The sequence below is a fragment of the Squalius cephalus genome (genome assembly GCF_949319135.1).
Source record: "Squalius cephalus genome assembly, chromosome: 11".
NCBI lineage: Eukaryota > Metazoa > Chordata > Actinopteri > Cypriniformes > Leuciscidae > Squalius > Squalius cephalus.
In genome coordinates, this window is record NC_137132.1 from 35616219 (window position 1) to 35640839 (window position 24621).

Here is a 24621-nt window from a genome sequence, read left to right on the forward strand (position 1 = left end):
AAATTCTAAGAAAACGTCATGACTCTGAGAATTTTCTTAGAATTTGGCCGCTAGGAGCCACTTTCTGCACAAAAATTCTTTAGGGATACGGGCCCTGGTGTTTAAGGCTGATGGGATGATGCCATAATCATCCTGGACATTTCTGATTCTCTGATCACATCCAGTATATAAGCTTTGAGTTTATGGGTATTTAATATTTATCATACATCGGTTAATATACAACATGAAATACAGCAATATTTCTGTAACCAGTTATTCTGAAGGATATTGAAATCATATAGTGCATTAAAACATTTTGAACTCCTGCCTTACTCAGACACACACAGACATCAAGAATCAGCACATGAATCTCAACAATGGTGACAATAAAACATTTCATGTCACAATGCATGCTGGGTTCCAGGATAGTATAAAACTCCCAGCATGCACTGCTGTATGAATATATGACTATATATATTGCAACCATTAAGATTCACGTGCAAAATTTTTTATATATCTGTGTTTCTACAATACAGTGTAGCTCTGTTTCTGTGGTTGTGCAAGATGTGTTAAAAAATCATCATTGTAACTCATTGCTGTAGTTTAATAGTGGTGCTAACGTAACACTTTTGATACAGGATTAAACTCTGAATGAGGTTAGTGATTAAACAGGCTATATGATGATTCTTGGTATCATAATCAATATAACTGCAATCATTCACTAACCATGTGTGTAAGTGTGATCTGTAAGAGTCCAGAACCCAACTAAAGCAAACACTGATCTCTATAATGGTAACTTCAAACCAAACATTTTCAATTAAACATCTCAATAACAACTGTAAGTAATTGTAGTCTGCCTCGACCCAATTATCATAGAGATGAAAGAAAGTCAAGTTATATTGTTTCTTCACCATTTGAGTTGATCACATCCTGAATAAATGGCAGTCAATTGTAGAATGGGAATGGGTGTGGGAAACAGAGAACCTTCTCAGACAATGGGGTGTCACAACTTCATTAACATACAGACCACAGCTGTTGCAACAAGAGCAACTTCATTTGCATTAAGAAGAGGATAAAAGGTTTAAGATTTGGATGTTCTGGGTTCATTCTGACGCCGGTGAACCCAATGTGCTTCGTGTACCTTGCCACTGCTATGCTATAATAAACTTCATTTTTGAGATCTTCGACGTCCACATCATTTTTTCTTACAGTTTACTGTAAACATTTTTTTTTGGGGTCACCGTTGTGCTGAAGAGTAGAGCCTGTGCTTCAGTCCAGGAGAAGATCTACAAACATTGATGATATTCTGCATGTTGCTTTATTTAACAGACAGTGCCTGTGTAGTTGCTGGTCCAGTGGACATTTTTTAATGTACAATAGTTTTTTAGTGGTCTCAAATGAAATAAGTTCACTTTGCTCACATTAATAATGCATTATATATTTTAGTTAATACATTTAAATGACAGTTGGTCAATTTAAGGCAGTCTGTTTCTGCAAGTGAAATTAGTTAACTCGAGTTTTAACTTAGTGCAATTTTACAGTAACATACTGTAGATTATAGTAAAGAACTGTACAATTAACAGTATATTGCCAGTATTTTACTGTAAAAAAACAAACAAAAAAAAAAAACAAAAAAAAAAAACCCTGGTAAGGTTTATGACATGTGTATGACAGTGTATGGCATGTTAGGAAAAATTAAATGATACAGCCATGTATCTGTTATGCTAAAATTTTACTTTAAAAAGTAAATTTGGCTTGTCAAAGTATGGGTGCGTTCCACTCCTGTTTCTCCTCGTCACAGTCTGGCAGAAATGATAACATGGTTTCAAAATGGTCACATGGCAATACAAGTGTATGGTTAGAAAGATAAAGGGAGTGGGTCAATTTACCCACTGGCTAATCTCTCCCATATTACTAAACGTTATATGAGAAAGTTTCTTAATATAATGAGACAGTCATAGCTGTGTTAGAAAGTTTCTCATCATTATGATACAGAATCATATTTTTACTCAACTGCGTAAAACAAACAGAGCAAACGATGGTCCGGTAGATTCAAAACGCGGCGCCCAATGAAGCAAATGCTTGTTTGTTTTTACAGCACGTACGCTACGTCAGCGCTCTTGGCTGGTTTAAATAGGCGCTCTGTTAAGGGGAAAGCCAGCCGAGTTTCTCTTCTGTTGAGAAACCGGTTTTTTAACGTCTGATCATGTGTTTTTGACGCAGTTGACGCCCAACTTTCGGTTTCGTTATTATTTCACCCTTGCAGCGCGCTTTGTATGTTGATCTCTATCACATAGTTTCAGTGTCGGGAAAAAAATCTGCGCTCTGGCATTTACGTGCGTCTCTTTCTGATCTGCCTCGGATATTTATACATGTGTGAGTGTGTGAGTGTGTTTCAGACATAAGCGATGAAGTCTTTGCTGTGCGCTTTAGTGACGGTCGTGATCGCTCTACAGCGAGCTGAATGTATAAAGAGGATATATTACATAGCCATAAGAGAGGAAAACTGGAATTACGCACCAAGCGGAAACCTTGTCAACAGTGATCTAAACGAGTAAGTTTGTGTGTTGACATATCTATTTACCAGTAATAGTAAAACAGGACAGTATTTGGTCACATTTTACATTATTTTTTTTACATTTTAATACTGTAGGCTTAAAAAAAACAACGTATATGGATAAATACGCTTGTAAGTGCATGGTGATGTATGCTGATTCTGATAGCATGTATTAGGCTATTATTAAAATGGATCCTAAACTGTACACAGTAAAGGCCTAATAACAGCAAGCCCAGTTGAATATAGGCTAATTATCATTTAAACTAAGCGACTTACTTTCGATTTTCTCTCTGTAACAGAGACGCATCAGTTTTTCTGTCAAAAGGCCCTAGCCGAATAGGAAGAGTTTACAAAAAGGCTGTGTACAGACAGTACACCGATGACACTTATTCCCAAGAAATACCTAAACCTGCGTGGCTTGGCTTCCTTGGACCTGTTTTACGGGCTGAGGTCGATGATGTCGTGGAGGTGCATATGAAGAACTTCGCAAGCAGACCTTATTCTCTTCACCCACATGGAGTGTTCTATAAGAAGGATTCAGAAGGTTGGACAATTCTCTCTCTCTATCAGTTTCCGTATACTCTTTCTTCATCCATTTCCTTCTGCTTTTCTTGCTGTGTCTTTGTTTATCTATGAGTCAGGACAGCGATTTAGAGTTTACTGACACACATAAATCCCATAAATCAATAACAGAGCAATAAACGAACAGATATGCAGCATAGTGTCAAAATGCAAGGTTTTACTGAGCAGTTCAAAGGGCAACTCACAGAAATGACTTGAGACAACTTGAATCTTCATAATAACAGCTATACCTGAAGCAACCACTTTCATAGCTGAAATAATAAACTGTTAAAATATGTGCTAAGATATCAAATTGAACAACAACAACATGTAGATCTGCACTTTTTAATTGTTTTTAAAGATTTACCCAGTTAATTAAAGGCTTTTACTTTCACCACATGAGTGACTCGTCTTTGTACATCGTCTTTTTTAATGTTGGGTTTAATGCTGGCGAAGTAATGGAATGTCTTTTGCCGGTATGCAAACAAACTCTTTTATGTGATTGGATAACCATGGTACAACATTTTTGTTTCTATTCAATTAGCATACATATAGCAATTTGTAACTTTCAACTCAATTTTTTGAGTTTTAAATTTTTTATAAGCTTAAAGCCAAACACCCCCAGAAGCCTTTTTCCCCTTGGTTGAACATTATTAAAGTTAGAGCTTATTTAGAGATATCAGCTGGATGGCTTAGTGCAGGCGCTACTGGTATCTCGTAAATTACCCCACTAATAATGCCCAGAATGGTACCAAAATTCTTCAGTAGTACAAATAGGTTCTGTTCTCATAAAACGAGGCATTGCAAAGTTTGTAAGTACATCAGGAGTTTATTTAAATAACACTTGCCTGACGGCTCATGCTACCGCTAACCCGGACATCGAGGTCACTTCAATGATTAGGGAAAAACACGTAAAAGTCCTGGCAGAAAGCGATGCAAAAGGATGTAGTGTAATGATGCCCAGTTCCAAGAATGCACTAATATTTTGTTGGTAGTATCAGTTTATAACAATTATTAGTTAACACTAATGCTTTCTGTCAGGACTTTTACGTGCTTTTCCCTAATCATTGAAGTGACCTCGACGTCCGGGTTAGCAGTAGCATGAGCCGTCAGGCAAGTGTTATTTAATTAAACTCCTGATGTACTTACAAACTTTCCAATGCCTTGTTTTATGAGTACAGAACCTATTTGTACTACTGTAGAAGTTTGGTACCATTCTGGGCATTATTAGTGGGGTAATTTATGGGATACATCATAGGATCCATTAGCGCCTGCACTAAGACATCCGGCTGATATCTCTAAATAAGCTCTAACTTTAACTAGATGTACCGCATCGCGGTACAAAATATGACCGCCGCTCAGGCCTGCACTGGCTTTCCACAAAAATAAATGACGTGGAGTAATTTGGCTGTATTGCGTGTTTATGTATATACCTAAAAAAAGTAGTAGTATGTGCATGTCTGTCTGTGTGTGTGTGTGTGTGTGTGTGTATGTGTGTGTGTTTGTGTATGTGTGTGTCTGTGTGTGTGTGTGTGTGTCTGTGCATGTATGTATGTGTGCGTACATGTGTGCGCGTGTGTGTTTGTGTGTGTGTGTCTGTGCATGTGGATTTGTATGTGTGTGTATGGGTGTGTGTCTGTGCGTGTGGATGTCAGTGTGTGTGTATGCTTGCGTTTGTTTGTATTCCTGCATGTGTGTGTGTGACAGTATCATCCTAAACCAGCAACCCTTCGCTCAACAGCACCATCTACAGGCCGATGAGTGTACAGTCACTAAATGTGCACATAAATGAATTTATTTTATACCCCCCCAAGGATGAAATTCTACGAAACTTAGCAGAGGATACCCCCAGAGGATGTCAAGTTAATCATACACATGAAATATGGTGCAGTTCTGAACATCTCCACTGAAGATAGGGGCGATTAAAGCAGAATAATATTGCATTTTCATTTTTTATGGGAGGGGCGCAAATCACAAATGAGTGATTATGGGCTAGGTTGATGTGGGCCCTTAAGAGCAACATACCATAAAAATTTCTTCATCCTCGGTGCCACGGTTCAGGTAGTTATTTAGGAAAAACTGCATTTTTTTGGGTTTGGGGGGGCCCAGCGCGGGGGGGGGGGGGTGGGTGGCCCCCGGGGACCAAACGAAATTTTTCCGTAGAAGTCTAGTGGGGCTACATGCCCACCAAATTTCATGTTCCCCGGTGTTTCGGTGTCCCTGGTATCGTTGACGAAAAATTTACGGGGGCCCCAGCGCGGGGGGGGGAAGTGGCCCCCGGGGACCAAACGAAATTTTTCCGTAAAAGTCTAGTAGACCAACATACCATAAAAATTTCTTCATCCTCGGTGCCACGGTTCAGGTAGTTATTTAGGAAAAACTGCATTTTTTTGGGTTTGGGGGGGCCCAGCGCGGGGGGGGAGTGGCCCCCGGGGACCAAACGAAATTTTTCCGTAGAAGTCTAGTGGGGCTACATGCCCACCAAATTTCATGTTCCCCGGTGTTTCGGTGTCCCTGGTATCGTTGACGAAAAATTTACGGGGGCCCCAGCGCGGGGGGGGGAAGTGGCCCCCGGGGACCAAACGAAATTTTTCCGTAAAAGTCTAGTAGACCAACATACCATAAAAATTTCTTCATCCTCGGTGCCACGGTTCAGGTAGTTATTTAGGAAAAACTGCATTTTTTTTGGGTTTGGGGGGGCCCAGCGCGGGGGGGGAGTGGCCCCCGGGGACCAAACGAAATTTTTCCTTAGAAGTCTAGTGGGGCTACATGCCCACCAAATTTCATGTTCCCCGGTGCTTCGGTGTCCCTGGTATCGTTGACGAAAAATTCAGTAAGGTGACGAAAAAAAAAAAAACTTTGACAATCCCTATATGACCGCTTTCGCTAGCTACGCTAGCGGCGGTCATAATAATGTGGGGCTCGATGTCATGGTGCAAAGGACCCTAGGTTGATTTTACTCCGAACCATCCCTTTAAGTACAACTATACAGTGTCTTATTATTTCTCCATGACTGTGAAGGAAGTTACTTAATGCTGAATAGGCATTATTATGTAAACTTTTGTATTCAGGGTTATATCAGTGCCATGAATATTTCTGCATGATCTATATAGTATAATCTTAGCTTCCATTTAAAGTCTGGGTGGACTACGGAGAAAGGTTGCTGTTCATTTAACTTTTTACATTAAAAGAGCAAGGAAAATCTTGTTTTCCATTAAATGTCCCCTATTGTCAAATTACAATAGGACTCACTGAATAAATCAGATTGGATAATCTCATTTGCTTTACTTGAATTCACTACTCTGTATTTTAGGAGCGTTGTATCCCGATGGCACCTCTGGTCATGATAAGAGTGATGATGCGGTGGCTCCAGGTCAGAACTGGACGTACACCTGGGAGGTCAAACCAGAGTACGGCCCTACTGAAGCAGATGCCAGCTGTCTCACATGGATTTACCACTCACATGGAGATGCACCTAAAGACATTGCATCAGGGCTTATCGGAGCTCTGCTCACCTGCAAGAAAGGTAAGGTTCACACAACCCCTGATAAACTGTTCATGCATGAAACACCCACAGAAGATTGTACAGTATCTCGCAGTACCAACTACTTCCTAACATCAACGCTTCTCCCTCCCAATTCAATTCTCATTATATTAACTCTTTATATCTCATTTCATGCTTTTCCTTATATTTTGTCTTCTCTTTTTATCTCAGGCACTCTGAAATCTAGCAATAAGCGCTCTGATGTGGATGAAGATTACATTTTGATGTTCAGTGTGGTGGATGAGAACTTAAGCTGGTACTTGGAGGAGAATATTGAAACATTTTGCTCTGAACCAGATGAAACAAAAGAACTTATGAAAAGCGGAGATGAGGATTTCAGAGAATCCAACCTTATGCATTGTAAGTCTCATTATTTCTCAAGGTTGAACTTTAACTTTATCATACATAACAATTAGGGTTTTTCTCCTTGTGTTCTATTGAGGAATGTTCTTTTTATCATAGACAAATTTAAATGAAAAATTTAAATCAGCTTAAACAATTAGATTTTTGCGTTTGGTAGACAATTTTAACTGGAGGCTTAGATTGCATTGTAGCCGTTAATCAGTTAAAAATAAGTGATTCATTCTTAATTCTTTAAATTGAAATCTTTAGTATTAAGGGATAGTTCACCCAAAAATGAAAATTCTGTCAGTGATTACTCACCCTCATGTTGTTACAACAGCGTAAGACCTTCGTTCATCTTCGGAACACAAATTAAGATATTTTTGATTAAATCTGAGAGCTGGATCACTCCTCCATAGGCTGCTAGGTGGCCCAAACTTGCTGGCCCAGAAAAGTTATTAAAGAGATCGTTAATATAGTCCAAGTGACTACAGTGGTTCAATCTTAAGTACATCAAGCGACGAGAATACTTTTTGTGTGCAAAAACAAACAAAAATAACGACTTTATTCCACTATTAATTTCCTTCTCTCTGGGCCTCGTAGTGTTTTTGTGCTGCGCGTCTGTGTTATACGTCATCACGCATCACACACATGACCAGCGTCGGCCAATTGTGAGCCTACGTGGTGACGTGTAACACAGACGCGCTGCGCAAAAACACTACGCGAACCAACTAGAGGCCCAGAGAGAAGGAAATGAATAGTGGAATAAAGTCGTTATTTTTGTTTGTTTTTGCGCACAAAAAGTATTCTCGTCGCTTGATATACTTAAGATTGAACCACTGTAGTCACTTGGACTATATTAACGATCTCTTTAATAACTTTTCTGGGCCAGCAAGTTTGGGCCAACTAGCAGCCTATGGAGCAGTGATCCAGCTCTCAGATTTAATCAAAAATATCTTAATTTGTGTTCCGAAGATGAACGAAGGTCTTACGCTGTTGTAACAACATGAGGGTGAGTAATTACTGACAGAATTTTCATTTTTGGGTGAACTATCCCTTTAAATTGTTATAACTACCCTTGTCTGTTACCAAGAGTATTAGATTTGCACATTAAATTCCATGATGTAAGTTTTAGCTGATGATGCATGACTGACATTTTCATGGAAAGTACCTTCTTGTATCTGCTTGACTTTGGAACAAAAGCATTTTAGTTTTTAGTAAACAGCAAAGTTTAGTTTTCCTTTTGATATCCAAAGTTCAAAGCACTCTAAAATTCCATTGCAGTTGTTTGTGATTTTAATTTCTAAGGATCAAATGTTATTATTTTAGTGAATAAAATGCAGAATTATTTTTTTTTTTTTTTTGGTATCTAATTATACAACTTGTGTAATCTCATATCCTTTTTTCCTTCAATGTCCCTTGTTCAACTTTTTCTTGTATTTTCCCATTAGCGATCAATGGATATGTTTATGGCAATTTGCCTTCGCTGAAAGTGTGTGTTGGGCGTCCTGTATCTTGGCATCTCTTTGGCATTGGCAATGAAGTGGACATTCATTCCGCTTATTTCCATGGACACACCCTCATGGATCGCATGCACCGCACAGATGTTCTTAGTCTGTTTCCTGCAACTTTTGTCACCGCAACAATGATCCCGAGAACACCTGGAAAATGGTTGTTAAGTTGTCAAGTCAACGATCATATAAAAGGTAAGTGTTCTACCGTCTTTCTGTCATCTCTGTGTTAAGCCCATATGTGTTCCTGCTTTTTTGGAAGCATTGTTTTTGTCTAATCAGTGTATGATCACTTTTGGTTTTGCTTTGATGATTATGAGTGGGATAGTGTTCAGTTTTGCTGCACCAGTTTTTTACTGACACTTGTTTTATCTTTCTGCCAATTTCTTCCTTGTTGTTGACACATTGTTTTAGTTACTTGAATAAGATTTTATAATTGACTGTTTATAATTTTGATTGCTACACTGTTAAAGAAAATGTATCATTGTGTTTATGTCATAACAACAACTTTGAATCCATGAATGTAACTTTTACAATAATTGCAATTTTCATGAGTTTTCTGAGAGTTCCAACTCTGTTATCTTCATCTTGATTGAATTTAAAGTGGTACAAAAATGTTGATGAACTTATCTCTGCAAGTCGGGTTTATCTCCCCCAAAAGTGTTAACATAGATCCTCCCAGGCACCATCTAAACATTCAGAGAGTCACCTCAGATCTTTCAATAGGCTTGTTCTATGGATTTAATATTGTGCCATAATTAAACAAACAAATCCAGCATTTTGCAAACAAACTCGGTCTGCTTTGCAAAAGAAAACTCGCCTAGCAAAAAAACTCGATCTGCTTTGCAGATACATTTACTGTTTTAGAAGAGGAAGTTGCTCAACTGCATTTGTGAGAAAATCTGCCGGGACACATTTGTGAGAAACTAGAGCCGAGAGATCTCATAAAAAGCCAAGTGTCTCACAATCATAATAGACAGATATGCATTTGTATGCAATAGATTTGGTCTTTGTTCAAAGGTTACCTGCAATTTGTAGGATTAGTTTGTTTTTATTTTTGAAATATTATCTAGGCTCATTTATTTATATTTACAAAACACAGAGCATATGTGTTACTCCACTGCATTTTCACTCTGATCCGATCGGTCTGTGCAGTGCCGGTTCAAGTCGAACAAGTCTATTCTCTTTCCAGCTCAACCAATAGCTAGAGTTTGGGGCGTGTCTAACTGTAGCAGGCGGAGCCAGAGGGTGTTTAGCCGGTGTGGGACAGTGGCCAATGTGTAACATGGGAAAAGACATTCAGCTTCGGCTATAGGAAACTTTTACTGCATTTAAACCTTCAAAGATTAAACAGATCATGAACATGTCAAAGCGAACAATACACTACAATGGATGTTACAATACCAGTTTGTAATGTTTACTTTGACATGTCCAGTGTAGACCACCTTAAAGGGATGATTCGTAGTAAAATCAACCTAGGGTCCTTTGCACCATGACCTCGATCCAAACACCCCCCAGAAGCCTTTTTCCCTTGGTCGAGCAATATTAAAGTTAGAGCTTATTTAGAGATATCAGACGGATGGCTGATTATTATTATTAAAATAATTCGTCGTTACACTACATCCTTATGCATCGCCTTATGCCAGGACTTTTACATCCTTTTCTCAACTCAGTGAAGTGACGTTGACGTCCGGGTTAGCGGTAGCATGAGCCGTCAGGCAAGTGTTATTTAAATAAACTCCCGATGTACTTACAAACTTTCCAATGCCTCGTTTTATGAGAACAGAACCTATTTGTACTAGTGTAGAAGTTTGGTGCCATTCTGGGCATTATTAGTGGGGTAATTTACGAGATACATCATAGGATCCATTAGCGCTGCACTAAGCCATCCGGCTGATATCTCTAAATAAGCTCTAACTTTAATAATGTTCGACCAAGGGAAAAAAGGCTTCTGGGGGGTGTTTGGCTCGAGGTCATGGTGTAAAGGACCCTAGGTTGATTTTACTACGAATCATCCCTTTTTTTTTGCTTATTTACTTACTCATGACACATAGCGTGTTGGACCTTTTATTGAAAGTAATCTACTGTTGAGTCATGACTTTACAAGCAACCAGAAGAGCTGTGATTGTGATGTTTGAGTTGGAGGAGGTGCAACATGCAAAAGAGTCATTTGCAAAATATGATTTATTTTTGTGATTCCATTAGGTGCCATTAGTGTCGCAGAGACTACATACTTCACCTTAAAATATTTAAGAAAGCAAGTAAAGTTTTATTTTCAAGATTTCTGAATCTCGCTCTTTTTTATGGTCTCTACTTGTGAGTAGCAGGTATGCAGGGTTTCTATGAGGTCTCGACCTGTGGGTCAGCGACCTCTCCAGCAGAAGCCCCTGGCACTGAGAGACGTTTCTACATTGCTGCTGAAGAGATGGATTGGAACTACGCCCCTTCAGGAATGAACTACATGGAAAATGAAACACCTCTACTTACTACACAAGACAGGTAGAAAGAGATTTGGAGACACTTAATGCATGATTGAGTAACACAAGTCCCACTACAAAGGCTTGGCAATTATATATTTGAAAGATTACACCTACCAGGTAAAAACAGAATTGGATGATGAATCTGACCATCTTAAATTGGATTCTAATCATTTGTATTGCTGAGGGATTTTTAAAGGGATACTTAGCATTGAATCGGACAAGACCATTAGCATCTCTCTCAAAAAATGACCAAAGAGTTTCGATATTTTTCCTATTTAAAACTTGACTCTTCTGTAGTTACATCGTGTACTAAGACCGACGGAAAATGTAAAGTTGCGATTTTCTAGGCTGATATGGCTAGGAACTATACTCTCATTCCTGCGTAATAATCAAGAAACTTTGCTGCCATACCATGGGTCCAGCAGGCGTAATGATATGACACAGCGCCTGAAAATAGGCTAACTTCCGTCAACATAACCAACGTGACAACCTGCTTGCCGGCTGAAACTACACAAACTTAGTCCCGGTCACGTTGGAAGTTACTGAGCTGGGGACTATTTTCAGGCGCTGCGTCATATCATTACGCCTGCTGGACACATGGTACGGCAGCAAAGTTTCTTGATTATTAAGTTTCTCGCTGGAATGAGAGTATAGTTCCTAGCCATATCAGCCTAGAAAATCGCAACTTTTCATTTTCCGTCGATCTTAGTTCACGATGTAACTACAGAAGAGTCAAGTTTTAAATAGGAAAAATATCAAAACTCTTTGTTCATTTTTTTGAGAGAGATGCTAATGGTCTTGTCCGATTTAATGATCTATGCTAAGCTATGCTAAAAGTGGTTGGATTCGAAAACGGTAAAACTCAACTGTTTAACTCTGGGGGAGTTGTAAAATGAGCCTATTTCCAAAAAAAGTGGAGTATCCCTTTAAGGGGTGACGGTCAGACTCACGCTTTGCTTGTAAATGTCAGGGAATAAATTCTGATTGGATAAACTTTTGCCACTATTAATTTGAACACAGACAATGTTGCAAACAGAAAGATTTAGGAGTAGAACACCATTTAACATCCATTTGGGAAGTACACTGGATTTTAAAGTTAAGATAAAAGTCTAATCTCGGTTTATTCGCTTTACCTTAAAAGTTTTTTAGCTTTTAGTATGAATATGTTTAGTACGCTTTGGCCTATGCTATAAATACCACCTGGCCAAAGCGACCGTTGACACGTCACGGAGCAATATGGCTCAGAGATGTGTGTTCATCTGCTCAAACGCTCGAGTTTTATTCCGTTTTCCAACTGTACGTTGGTTAAGAATGAAATGGCTATAATTTATTCACGCCTCTATTGAATCCAACGTATCATCAGCGCTTGGATTCGCTTCCATGGTGCTGTCAAGTACGACTTGCAGTCTGTGAGGTAAACTAAACGCTATTGGCTATTTGAAAAGGGGGAGGGGCCATTCAATATGTCCCGCCTCAGCTTCTGTTTCAGTGGAAATTACGTCAACGCATCGTACAAAGCTGCGCGTTCCAAGGCTCTTTAGTGGGCCTTTAATATATCTCAATTGTCCTTGTTTTTGAAGCCTTTGAAGGTACACAGAGATTCAAAGATGTCATTAATGTAATTATCATAGATATAATTGTGGCTAATGGTTCCTACCTGATATTAACTCTTATTTGAAGTTTAATTTTGCATTTATTTTTATATAATATAAGTGTTAACGTTGTCATTGAATTAGCGTGTTAATGTCTTTCTTTTCCTGCAGTGACTCTGAGTCGTACTTCAGTCGTGATGGTGGTAAACTGGGTGGAACTTACCGCAAGGCCAGATACATTTCATATACTGATGAAACATTTACTACCAAAACACATATTGTGGGCTCAGATAAGCATCTTGGAATTCTGGGTAAAATCCTTACTTTTGTCTTATTTGTGTATGAACACTGATATGTCTTTGATAATATTTTAAAGTATGCATTAAATGGAAGTTACTTACTTAGCCACATTATGATGTTTTTGTGAGTGAGATGGCTTAACAAAAAAAAAAAAAAAATTGTAGGACAGGACTTTGACTTATACATCGCTTGTTAATTGGATTGTGAAAAGTGAGCTAGGGCATCTCAATGTAAATCGCTTACCTGCAATACGGCACAGGAATATCACATTAATAGTAAGTTTTGATTAAAGAATTAAAAAAGGTAAAAATAAAACAACAACAACAAAAACATGCACAAATGAATCATTATCTATAAGACCAGTGACATTAATAAAGAAAATAAATTTGGTAACTTTTGATTTCTTGCTGACTTTAAAGTTTATGAATAAGAGTTCTAGTAAAATGCCGTAGAGCTGGTGCCATGCTACATGAGTGCTTCTCAGTTTCATGAAGCACAGTTATATTAATATAGTTTAAACATTCTGTTGTGAAGATGGTAAATGATCCGTTATCTCTCCACCCACCCCCACCCCCACCCCCACCCTAGGTCCTGTCATCAGAGCAGAGACTGGTGATGTTATCATTGTGACATTCCTTAATAAAGCTACTCATAACTATAGCATTCAGCCACATGGTTTGCATTATGAGAAGGCCTATGAAGGAGCAATGTATCAGGATGGTAAGTCATATACAGCTACAGGTGTACACACAGATAATCATGTAGACCTTCAAGCTGTTCTCAACTGGGGTGCTAAGAGCAAAGTAGAGGGGCATCCATCCAAAAAAGGGCCTTTGGTAAAATGCTTACCATTGCTTTAGCCCTTTGTTGAGAATTTGATTTTGAAACTGAACACAAAGAATAATAGTATAATACACACATTGCATAATATTTGGCTAAAATGTATAAAAAAAAATACATAGCATAAATAATGAAGGGAAAGCATTTCTAGTTTTTTTTAATGTATTTATTGTTTCCTCCACAGGTACTCAGAAAGATGGAGCCTCTGTGGCTCCTGGTAAACGATTCACCTATCACTGGAGAGTAATTGAAGGTCCCTCTGCCGATGATCCACCTTGTCTTTCATACTTGTACTATTCCGCTGTTGATCCTGTTCGTGACACTAACTCTGGTTTATTTGGGCCCATACAAGTGTGCAATAAAGGTGTTCTTGATGGAAGTGGGCATCAGGTAACAAACTCACACACTTTAGACCAATACAGACAATATGGTACTTTCCACCAATATTTAATTTGTTAGATATTTTTCTTACAGTATAGGTTTGATTGTTTGAAGAATGGCATCTACACTGTAGTTTGTGCAAAAATTGAAAAGTCGTATTTAATTGTGTTTTTAGCATAAGCAGAAAATCATAACAGGGTTGTGCACGACACAGCTAATGTGGGATATTATGTTACATTGGTCATTTAGGTTTAATAGCTATGATACAGATATCGGATGTGTTTGAAACTAGTTACTTTTAATACTAGAATAATTAGGTTCAATAACAATTTTATCTAATAAGTCTCAACAAAAATAAGGTTTGTGCCTGTAATGCTTTAAAAAAATCATTGGACATCAAACAAGTGTACCTTGTTGGTGGAATGTGCCATATATGCTATGCATCTTTTGCTTTTCAGACTATGCAGGTGAATATAGTAACCTATATATTTTGTGTGTGTGTGTGTGTGTGTGTGTGTGTGTGTGTGTGTGTGTGTGTGTGTGTGTGTGTGTGTGTGTGTGTGTGTGTGTGTGTGTGTTTCCATGTTATGGCTGTGTTCCTTAAGCGTGCTGACAAAATTCAGCACGAGTTTTTTCTGCTATTCTCTGTGATGGATGAAAATGAAAGTTGGTACCTGGAACAGAACATTGAAACGTTTGGCAATGCTGATTCAGATCCAAATAATGATGAGTTTCAGGAGAGCAATAAGATGCATGGTATGCATATATGTGTTTGTGTGTGTTTAATCACACAATCATGTACTTTTACCTCCTCACTTTGTGAATATACAAGTTTATTTCCTGGCAGTATTATAATTAAGAATGTTTGTGTTTCTTCTCAGCGGTAAATGGCTTCATGTATGGAAACCTACCTGGTCTGGATTTGTGTAACGGGGATCATGTTGTGTGGCACACACTTGGCTTGGGCACAGAGGTGGATATCCATGGTATCTATTTTCAGGGTAACACATTTCAGCGCGATGGGATGAACCGTGACACTCTCAGCATTTTCCCACATACCACAGTGACCGTTAACATGACACCTGACAACAATGGTAAGTCACAGCGCTTTTTATATCAGGGATTTGTTGGTGTGTCAATGCTTATCCATTATGCTCAAGTTATGGATGGTGTGATTGGCTTTGATACGTCGCTTGTAATGCTAATAATGATTTCGGTGTTGTGCCAGATCCTAAACCAGCGATTTTTGTTTCCCAGAATTTTCTGAAAAAATTATTATTAGTAGGTCATTTTCCATTAGTAAATTATTAGTAGGTCATTTCCAGATACAGACACTGCAAGGTTTTTTTTTTTTTTTTTTTTTTTTTTTTTTAGTTAGCAAGTTTTAGTTTAACTCGTTTACTTCAGTGATGATTTCAAACAAGAGAGAACAACAAAAAATAACAATAACACAAAATGTAAAGGCTCTTCAAAATGCCACAGGAATGCAAGTATTTGCAACAAGGAAGACATGAAAACATAAGGTATATTACTGGAGGAAAAAGTGGAAAAAAATCAAATCTATACTTATTTACTTGGTAATTTGATGTTAATGAAATTATGGCACATTACCAGACCTGCAATGTTGTAGTTACGTTTGTGGCCAATTAGTAGATTAGGTCTTTGCTGACTGAAAAGTATCGTGTTGTGGTATGTTCTGGGCTGGGTGCAAATCCAACATCTGGCCTGGATACATATTGGATCAGACTATCTATTGGCTTGTTTCCACCGTGCGGTACAGTACAGTACAGTATGGTATGCAATTGTTTCGATTGTCAGAAGTTTTGAATGCTACCAAAATACCGAACCGAACCATACCAAACCACTTTTGTGAGACCCTTCCGTTGGGGTACCAAGCACAGTAGTCCGGTCCCTAAAGGGTGGAGCTAGACTCACTGCAGAACGTTGATTTGCTGACAGAGAATCGTCACTTCTGTGTGCTGAGGAATGACAACACCATTTTTAATATACAGTTGAAACACAATACCGTTACAACAAATGTTTGTTTGTTTTTTTTCTTGTGACAAGCAGCCACATGCCAAGAACCAAGAATAAGATCTGCTTTATGTCCTCCATTGCTGTTTACTCTGTCGCTTTCTTCTTCGTGTGAGAATGACTCGAGGTTTACTCGCACAGCAACTTCTAGCTGGCCTCCGTTACGTCTATAAAACACAGCATATGTGCAACACAGAATTGTTAATGCTGCTTCATATTGTTCCGGTTCATATTTCAAAAGCACATATAATGTGATGGACATTGCTTACATTTTTAATATGAAATATGTATCCGTTGGAGAGATTTGATAAAAGTTCCTGAACATAGATGCAGCACAGCATAAATAGCCTATAAAGGATGATGTAGTAATGTGACTCAATGATAATAATATTTTTTGTAAATTAATATGTTATTAAATATTAACTATTTGGATTGTAAATTACAGTACAGTCTAAAATTATAGTGATAATTATTTTTTTTTATTTTTTTTTATTTTAAAATGATTTAATGAGATGTAGGTGTGTATATGTGAATTGTGTAATGATGATTAACTCTCTAAGGGGAAATGTTTTTGAGGCATCACATCAGAAAAAAATATTGTTTGCATCAATGTAATATCCAGACAAACTATATTAAACACACTGCATTATCCACTTTGAAGAACTGTTTAATCATGACTTATGATTTATTTGATCAGCTACATAATGCAAAAGGCATTTAGATCAGGCTTTACAAACCGCTACCCCTTGAGGTCCAAGGGGATGTAGGATTTGGCACAACAATGGTTTTAACAAAATTAGGGAAGATTATCCCATTATGCTTTGATACACAGTTGCTAGGTCTTGTAATGTCTGAAAAGCTTTTTGTTTTCTTAAATAATTAAAAGATATAAACAAAAAATAATTAAAAGATATTTTGACAGTAAACATTTTCTCATAAGCATGCACTTTTACTCCAGGCGAGTTTGAGCTGAGCTGTCGTACAACTGATCACTACAAGTCGGGCATGCGTCAGCATTACACAGTGAAGACCTGTTCAACGACTCCTGTACAAGAGCGCTTCACCTCCACAGTGCAGTACTATATAGCAGCGGAGGAAGTTTTGTGGAATTATGCACCAAACCGAACATGGGAACTAGAGAAACACATGGCTACACTGGAGGATAGGTATACCCACAAACATATATGCATATTTGTTCTCACACATAAATTGAGCTCTAAAATGAAACATTAAGGTTGAGATTAACACTTCAAGTGAGGCTTGACTGAGAAGAGTCACAGTTTTACCTATTTACTGTTACCTATTTACACATTCATGCACACATTATCTTTTCTGTCTTTCTTCTCTCTCTTTCTTCTCTCTCTCTCTCTCTCTCTCTCTCTCTCTCTCTCTCTCTCTCTCTCTCTCTCTCTCTCTCTCTCTCTCTCTCTCTCTCTCTCTCAATTCAATTCAATTCAATTCAATTCAAAATGAGCTTTATTAGCATGACTGTGTAACACAATGTTGCCAAAGCATCAACATATTATATATAAATAATAAAACAAATAAAACATATATGTATAGATCATGTCGTATGTAGCATAGTAAATATAAATAAATAGATAAATAAACACAATCTATCCTAATAAGTGAATAAATACAGTGGGTCTCTCTAGAGAATTAGCTGACTCTGGCGTTGTGAATAGCTAACAAGTAAGTTTTCAAGCTAACTCTCTCTCTCTCTCTCTCTCTCTATTTTCTGTCCTTCTTTACTCAGCCCTGGAAGTATTTACCTAGTACAATCAGATAATCAGATTGGTGCTGAATATAAGAAGGTGGTGTTTCGTGAATACACAGATGGAACATTTACCATACAGAAGCCCAGGCGTCCAGATGAGGAGCACTTGGGGATAATGGGTATGACACATCTGACTTTATAAACTCCTTTTTCTCTGACAACACTCCTTAAGATTTCAAAAAAAGATTTCGATTTTGAAACCTGTTTTTCAAAAGTTATCTGTGTGTGTGTGTGTGTGTGTGTGTTTATGTGTATATATATATATATATATTATGGCATGCCATTCAGGAAATTATTGTATTTATAATATGAAGTTTACATATATGGAATGAAACTCTGAATATATGGAATGAAACTGGCAAAGTAGCAGCAATCCTAAGTAATGATGAGCTACACTGCATGTACTGGGAAAAACACTGGTAACTTTATTCAGTACAGTTCTACTAATGATGGAATTCATTCACTATTTCATCACGGAAGACTGAATGCCTCACAGGCCTGGAAGATCCTGCTTATCAGGCAAACACAAATACAGAAAGAAACATGCATTCCACCTCACAGGGAGCGCCCACAGAAGCCCCTATCTACAAGTGATGCAGAATGTGCACTCCAAATGTACATAACATGCACTTGTATATCAGCTTCTACCTGGAGTGCTATTTCAGCCAACATCTCCCTAAGAGATTCATAAATTTGTTTGATAATGATGCATAATGTTTTCAGCAACATTTTGATGAACACAATTACTCATAAGCATTATGAATGTTTAAATAATGAAAATATGATCCTCAAGACGATGGGATGTAGACTCCAAACTGTCTGTGATGTTTGGAGTATGACCAGCTATTTCAAAAAAGTTTTCTAGTTCAACAAAGTATTTCAGGGAATGGCATTTTTAAAGTCAGAAGTTATGGAATATCACTCTGATAACAAGGATATAACTAGCTATACATTATTCATTAAGGACTGTCACATTTGCACTTTCATTCCATATATTCACACTTTTATTATATACTGAGTACACCCCTCAGCAAACATTTCAGTATATCTTCTCAAGGGACAATACTATAGAAATGAAACTTGGATATATTTTAGAGAAGTCAATGCACTGCTTGTATAGCAGTATATATTTACTGTCCTCTGAAAATAACTCAGCATACAGTCATTATTGTCAAAATAGCTGGCAACAAAAGTGAGTACACCCTAAGTGAACATGTCAAAACTGTGTCCAAAGTGTCAATATTTTGTGTGAGCACCATTGTTATCTAGCACTGCCTTAATCCTGGGCATGGAGTTCACCAGAGCTGCACAGGTTGTTGCTGGGATCCTCTTCCACTCCTCCATAATGACATCACGGAGCTGATGGCTGTTAGACACATGGTGCTTCTCCACCTTCCGCTTGAGGACGCCCCACAGGTGCTCAATAGGGTTCAAGTCTGGAGACATCCATGGCCACTCCTTCACCTTCAACTTCAGCTTCCTCAGCAAGCCAGTTGTCATCTTGGCGGTGTGTTTGGGGTCGTTATCATGCCGTTCGACCCAGTTTCTGAAGGGAGGGCATCATGTTCTGCTTCAGAATGTCACAGTATATATTGGAATCCATGTTTCCCTCAATGAAGCGCAGCTCCCCAGTACTAGCAGCACTCATGCAGCCCCTGACCATGATGCTACCACCACCATACTCGACTGTAGGCAAGACACAATTTTCTTGGTAATCCTCACCAGGGCGTCGCCACACATGCTGGACACCATCTGAGCCAAACAAGTTTATCTTAGTCTCATCAGACCACAGGACATGGTTTCAGTAATTCATGCTGTTGGACAGGTTGCTTTCAGCAAACTGTTTGTGGGCTTTCTCGTGAAACAGACTTGTTGCAGTGTGTGGCGTATGGTCTGAGCACTAACTGGCAGCACTCATGCGTCTGTCTTTTGAAGCCAGCTTCTGCAATTGTACAAGCAGCGCAATGACTTCTCCAAAATATATACAAGTTTCATTTCTATAGTATTGTCCCTTGAGAAGATATACTAAAATGTTTGCTAAAATGTGAGGGGTGTAATATATATATATATATATATATGTATATGTGTGTGTGTGTGTGTGTGTGTGTGTGTGTGTGTGTGTGTAGGAGGTGTAATTTGTTGCTGTAGCAATACTAAGCTTCAGTTACGTCTTCCCCTTAATCTAGGGGTAAATAGGGAACGACGAACAAAGAAAAAGTGGAGAGACTTTGAGAATCTCCAGCTCTCCAGTCCCAGAGTCACAGAAGAAGGAATGAATGAACCAACAAGTTTATTCTCTCATGGCGTGTCTGCCTTTTATTTAACGTCAGCAGGCGTTATAAAAAGAAAAATATAAAGTAGAGAAACATATTACAAAATAAATTCAAACAAAAGTATTACCTCGGGAGGAGGGCCCAAGTCAAAAGAAAACAAAACAATACCTCTAACTACAAAGGGGATAACATTAACTTACCTATACAAAACAAAAAAGCAAAACAAAACATATAACTTCCCTCACTCCCTAACTAATCCATAAACAGGAGAAAAGTAATGGGTATCCTCTCCCCCCTACGTTACCCATAAAAACTTGTCTAATCATAAATAACAAAAGCTACAAAGGCACATTCTCACACACATTGTGAACATACACCACAGAGCGCAACTCGCTCGTCTGGACTTGGAGAGCGGAACAATCTCAAACGCCGCGCTGTCTCTCCCCCTTCCTCAGCGCTCTCTCTGCGGTTTTATATTAGACTCCTCAGGACACGCACCAATCAGTGCGCGAGCAGCGCTCACAGGTAACGAGCACAGGTGGTAGCCATCAATCCTACTAATCAGACACACAATTAGAGAGAGAGAGAGAAACACATATGCACTGGCAAATAACACTCTTGATATACAATACACAAATGAATACGTCCTTGGACGTAACACCCCCACCAATACATTTTTCCTATATTCCCCCAATTTTAGGAAAAACAAAAACAACCTTTCTTATGGTTCAGCACACACTACTCTGGACAGCGCGTCCGCGACAACATTTTCAGTGCCTTTCAAATGTCTAATATCCAGATTGTATTCCTGTACAATTAATGCCCATCGCATCAAACGCTGGTTGGCATTACACATACGGGAAAGAAACGTCAGAGGGTTATGGTCGGTGAATACAATAATGGGCACACTACTACCTCCCAAATAAACTTCAAAGTGCTGGAGCGCCAGCACTAAAGCAAGAGCTTCCTTCTCAATTGTGCTGTAGTTACTTTGGCACTTTGAAAACTTTTTGGAAAAATAGCATACAGGATGATCAATATTCATATGGTCCTCCTGTAACAATACTGCTCCTGCCCCAGATGAACTTGCATCCACATGCAGCTTAAATGGGCGATGGAAATCCGGAGCCTTAAGAACGGGTGCGTGACACAAAAGATCTTTAGCAGACAAAAAAGCATGCTCACACTCATTAGACCATACAAATGTTCTCTTATCACTGAGTAGATCAGTAAGTGGGGTCACAACACTGGAGAAATTTTGACAAAAACTTCTGTAATACCCACACATTCCAAGAAAACGTCTCAGCTCACGTTTATTAGATGGAGATGGATAGGTTGTTATTGCAGAAACCTTCGCTTCTACTGGTCTCACACTTCCTTGACCCACCTTCTTTCCCAAGTATGTCACCTCTGCTTTCGCAAATTCACACTTTGCGAGATTTACAGTCAGAGAAGCGTCTGACAATCGAGTAAACAATAACTCAAGATTAGTCATATGTTCTGTCCAACTGTCTGAATAGAGCACCACATCATCTATGTATGCATCACACTTCGGTACATCAGATAAAACCTTCTGCATAAGCCTTTGAAACGTTGCAGGAGCATTTCGCATCCCGAAAGCAAGGACAGTATATTGAAGAAAGTTATCGGGTGTAGCAAAGGCGGAAATTTCTGAAGCCCGTGGCGTAAGAGGCACCTGCCAGTACCCTTTTAACAGATCTATCTTCGTCACATATTTGGCTGCTCCCACCCTATCGATACAGTCTTCAATACGAGGCAGTGGGAACGAGTCAGGTGTTGAAAGACTATTAACTTTCCTATAATCCGTACAAAAGCGATATGTGGAGTCTGATTTGGGTACTAGCAAGCATGGGGAGCTCCATGGACTCTGACTTGGCACGCCTAACCCATTTTTCAATAGATATTCTACCTCGCACTTCATAATTTCCCGTTTTTTTGGATTCACCCTATACGGATGTTGTTTCACCGGGGATGCACTTCCCACTTCAATGTCATGACATAAGACAGATGTTCTACTAGGCACATCTAAAAAAAGTGAGGGAAAAGACTGGATCAAATTACACACATCCTCATACTGTTTTTCAGATAAATGTACCAAATAACTGCATAAATCACCCAAAATGCTGGAATTCTTCAGATGAGGAGTAGAAGTTTGAGCAACACCATCGTCTTCTACAGCACAAGAGGCAGTTATAGTGACCACTGAAGAAACCAATGGCACGTCTACAGACGGAGCATTTTTCGGTTCCCTCTCCACATATGCCTTAAGCATGTTCACATGGCAAACTCTAGTTTTTCGCCGACGATCAGGAGTTTGAATAACGTAATCAGTTTCACTGAGCTTTTGCTCTATGACATATGGTCCTGAAAATTTGGCTTGCAAAGCATCACCAGGCACTGGTAAAAGCACAAGAACAGAGTCACCGACCTGCAGATTCCTCCGAACACTCTTTTTGTCAAACTGCTGCTTCATTTTCAACTGAACAACAGATAGATGGGCCTTAGCTACATCACAAGCTTTATGAAGTCTCTCTCTGAAAGAACTCACATAATCCAAGAGAGATACAGAAGAAGGATTTTTCATCAACAAATGTTCATACAGCAGTTTTAGCGGAACCCTCACGGTGTGCCCGAACACCAGTTCGGCGGGACTAAACCCCAAGGACTCCTGAACCGCTTCTCTGGCAGCGAATAACAGAAAAGGCAACCCCTCCACCCAGTCCTTTCCCGTCTGCAAACAATATGCACGGATCATTGTTTTAAGGGTTTGATGGAACCTTTCTAAGGCTCCTTGGGACTCAGGGTGATAAGGACTAGATACTCGGTGCTCAATTCCTAATTCCTTCAAAACTTGTGAGAAAGCTTTAGAAGTAAAATTAGTTCCTTGATCGCTCTGTATTACTCGTGGTAGACCAAACGTGGTAAAAAACTTAACCAAGTCTTTTACCACCGTCTGTGCTTTCAACGAACGCAAGGGAATGGCCTCAGGGAATCTAGTAGCTGCACACATGATTGTTAGCACATACTGATGTCCTGATTTGGACTTGGGCAGCGGACCCACACAATCAACAATAAGTCGTTCAAATGGTTCTTCTATTACCGGTATGGGATACAGAGGGGCCACGGGTACCTTCTGATTAGGCTTTCCAATACGCTGACACACATCACAAGAACGACAAAAGTTAACAACGGATGATCGAAGACCAGGCCAAAAGTAGTATTTAGAAATGCGGCGAACAGTTTTTGTCACTCCTAAATGACCTGCCATGGGATTTTCATGTGCCAATCTTAAAACTGGAGCACGATAGCTGACAGGCAAGACAATTTGAAACGTCTCCTGCAAACCTTTTTCATCATAAAGCGGTTTCCATTTACGCATTAACACATCATTCTCCCAAAAATAACCTACTTTAGCGTCCGCTCTGTCTTTCACGTTGACCGCTGCCTTAACACACTCTGCTAAGGAAACATCAGATTTTTGCTCAACTGCTAACTTCTCCTTTCCAACATTAAAAGGAACTTCAAGAATTAGTGAAGTGTCTGTCACTTTACTTACTTCACCTGACTCTGTCTCTTCAGTCTTGGATTCTGTGTTCAAAAACAAATCAGAGAGATTAACGACATCTTGAAACTTTTGAACTTGAGCCCGTGTCACTGCACATGCAGGAAAAGCAGAAGGGAACTGAACACCTAGGTCAGGCTGCTCTTTAACCATGGGTTTATTCATCACTACCAGACTAGGAAAAACTTTGCCCCCTGCAAGGTCATTTCCCAGAATAATATGTACTCCAGCAACAGGCAACTGCTTACGAACACCTAACTTAACAATGCCAGAGACAAAATCCGATTTTAAGTCCACTTCATGTAGAGGCACCTGTACACAGCCCATTTCTATACCTCGTACTAACACATCAGCACCGGTATACGATTTTTCAGAAAAAGGCAAAACACTCTCTAATATAAATGACTGACAAGAACCCGTATCTCGCAAGATTGACACCGGTGTAAACTGAAGATCAGAGATTGAAACTTGCCCATTCAAAATAAATGGTTCATAACCAGACACATCAGCCTCTCTCACCCCTGGCAGCATCTGCGTAAGCGCAACACTTTTTGTTTTCACATTCTTTTTATTCCATTCCCTACACTCCGAAATTAAATGTCCAGGATCCAGGCAGTAAAAACAAGCCCGCCTGTCTCCCTGACGCGCCGAATTACGACCAGTCATTTTTGGACGCACATCGTTTTTCCGCGAACGAGAAAAACTTTGAGAAGGGAACTCTTCCCTTACAAACTTATCGGCGGATGAAGAAAAATTCGGAGTTGGTAACTCTTGCAAGAAAAACTTACGATGCGTGAGCACAAATTCATCAGCGGATACAGCAGCCTCGGCAAGCGTGGTTATCTTCTGCTCATTTAAGTGCTGCAC

The 24621-nt window shown here is 39.1% G+C and overlaps 1 protein-coding gene across 2 annotated transcripts in view; it reads left to right on the forward strand.

Moving 5' to 3' along the window:
• Positions 1-1700: 1700 nt before the first annotated feature.
• hephl1a (hephaestin-like 1a) overlaps positions 1701-24621 on the forward strand; it is a 38744-nt gene continuing 15823 nt past the window's right edge. The window contains exons 1-13 of one of the 2 annotated variants that reach the window (XM_079885632.1): positions 1701-2533; positions 2836-3080; positions 6411-6623; positions 6813-7001; positions 8435-8689; positions 10819-10993; positions 12738-12877; positions 13455-13586; positions 13891-14096; positions 14693-14843; positions 14969-15181; positions 17080-17287; positions 17878-18017. In XM_079885632.1, coding sequence (XP_079741758.1) covers positions 2388-2533; positions 2836-3080; positions 6411-6623; positions 6813-7001; positions 8435-8689; positions 10819-10993; positions 12738-12877; positions 13455-13586; positions 13891-14096; positions 14693-14843; positions 14969-15181; positions 17080-17287; positions 17878-18017 — 2413 coding nt within the window. In that variant the 5' untranslated portion in view covers positions 1701-2387. The remainder of the gene's footprint in view (positions 2534-2835; positions 3081-6410; positions 6624-6812; positions 7002-8434; positions 8690-10818; positions 10994-12737; positions 12878-13454; positions 13587-13890; positions 14097-14692; positions 14844-14968; positions 15182-17079; positions 17288-17877; positions 18018-24621) is intronic. The other variant, XM_079885633.1, reaches the window with a different exon arrangement.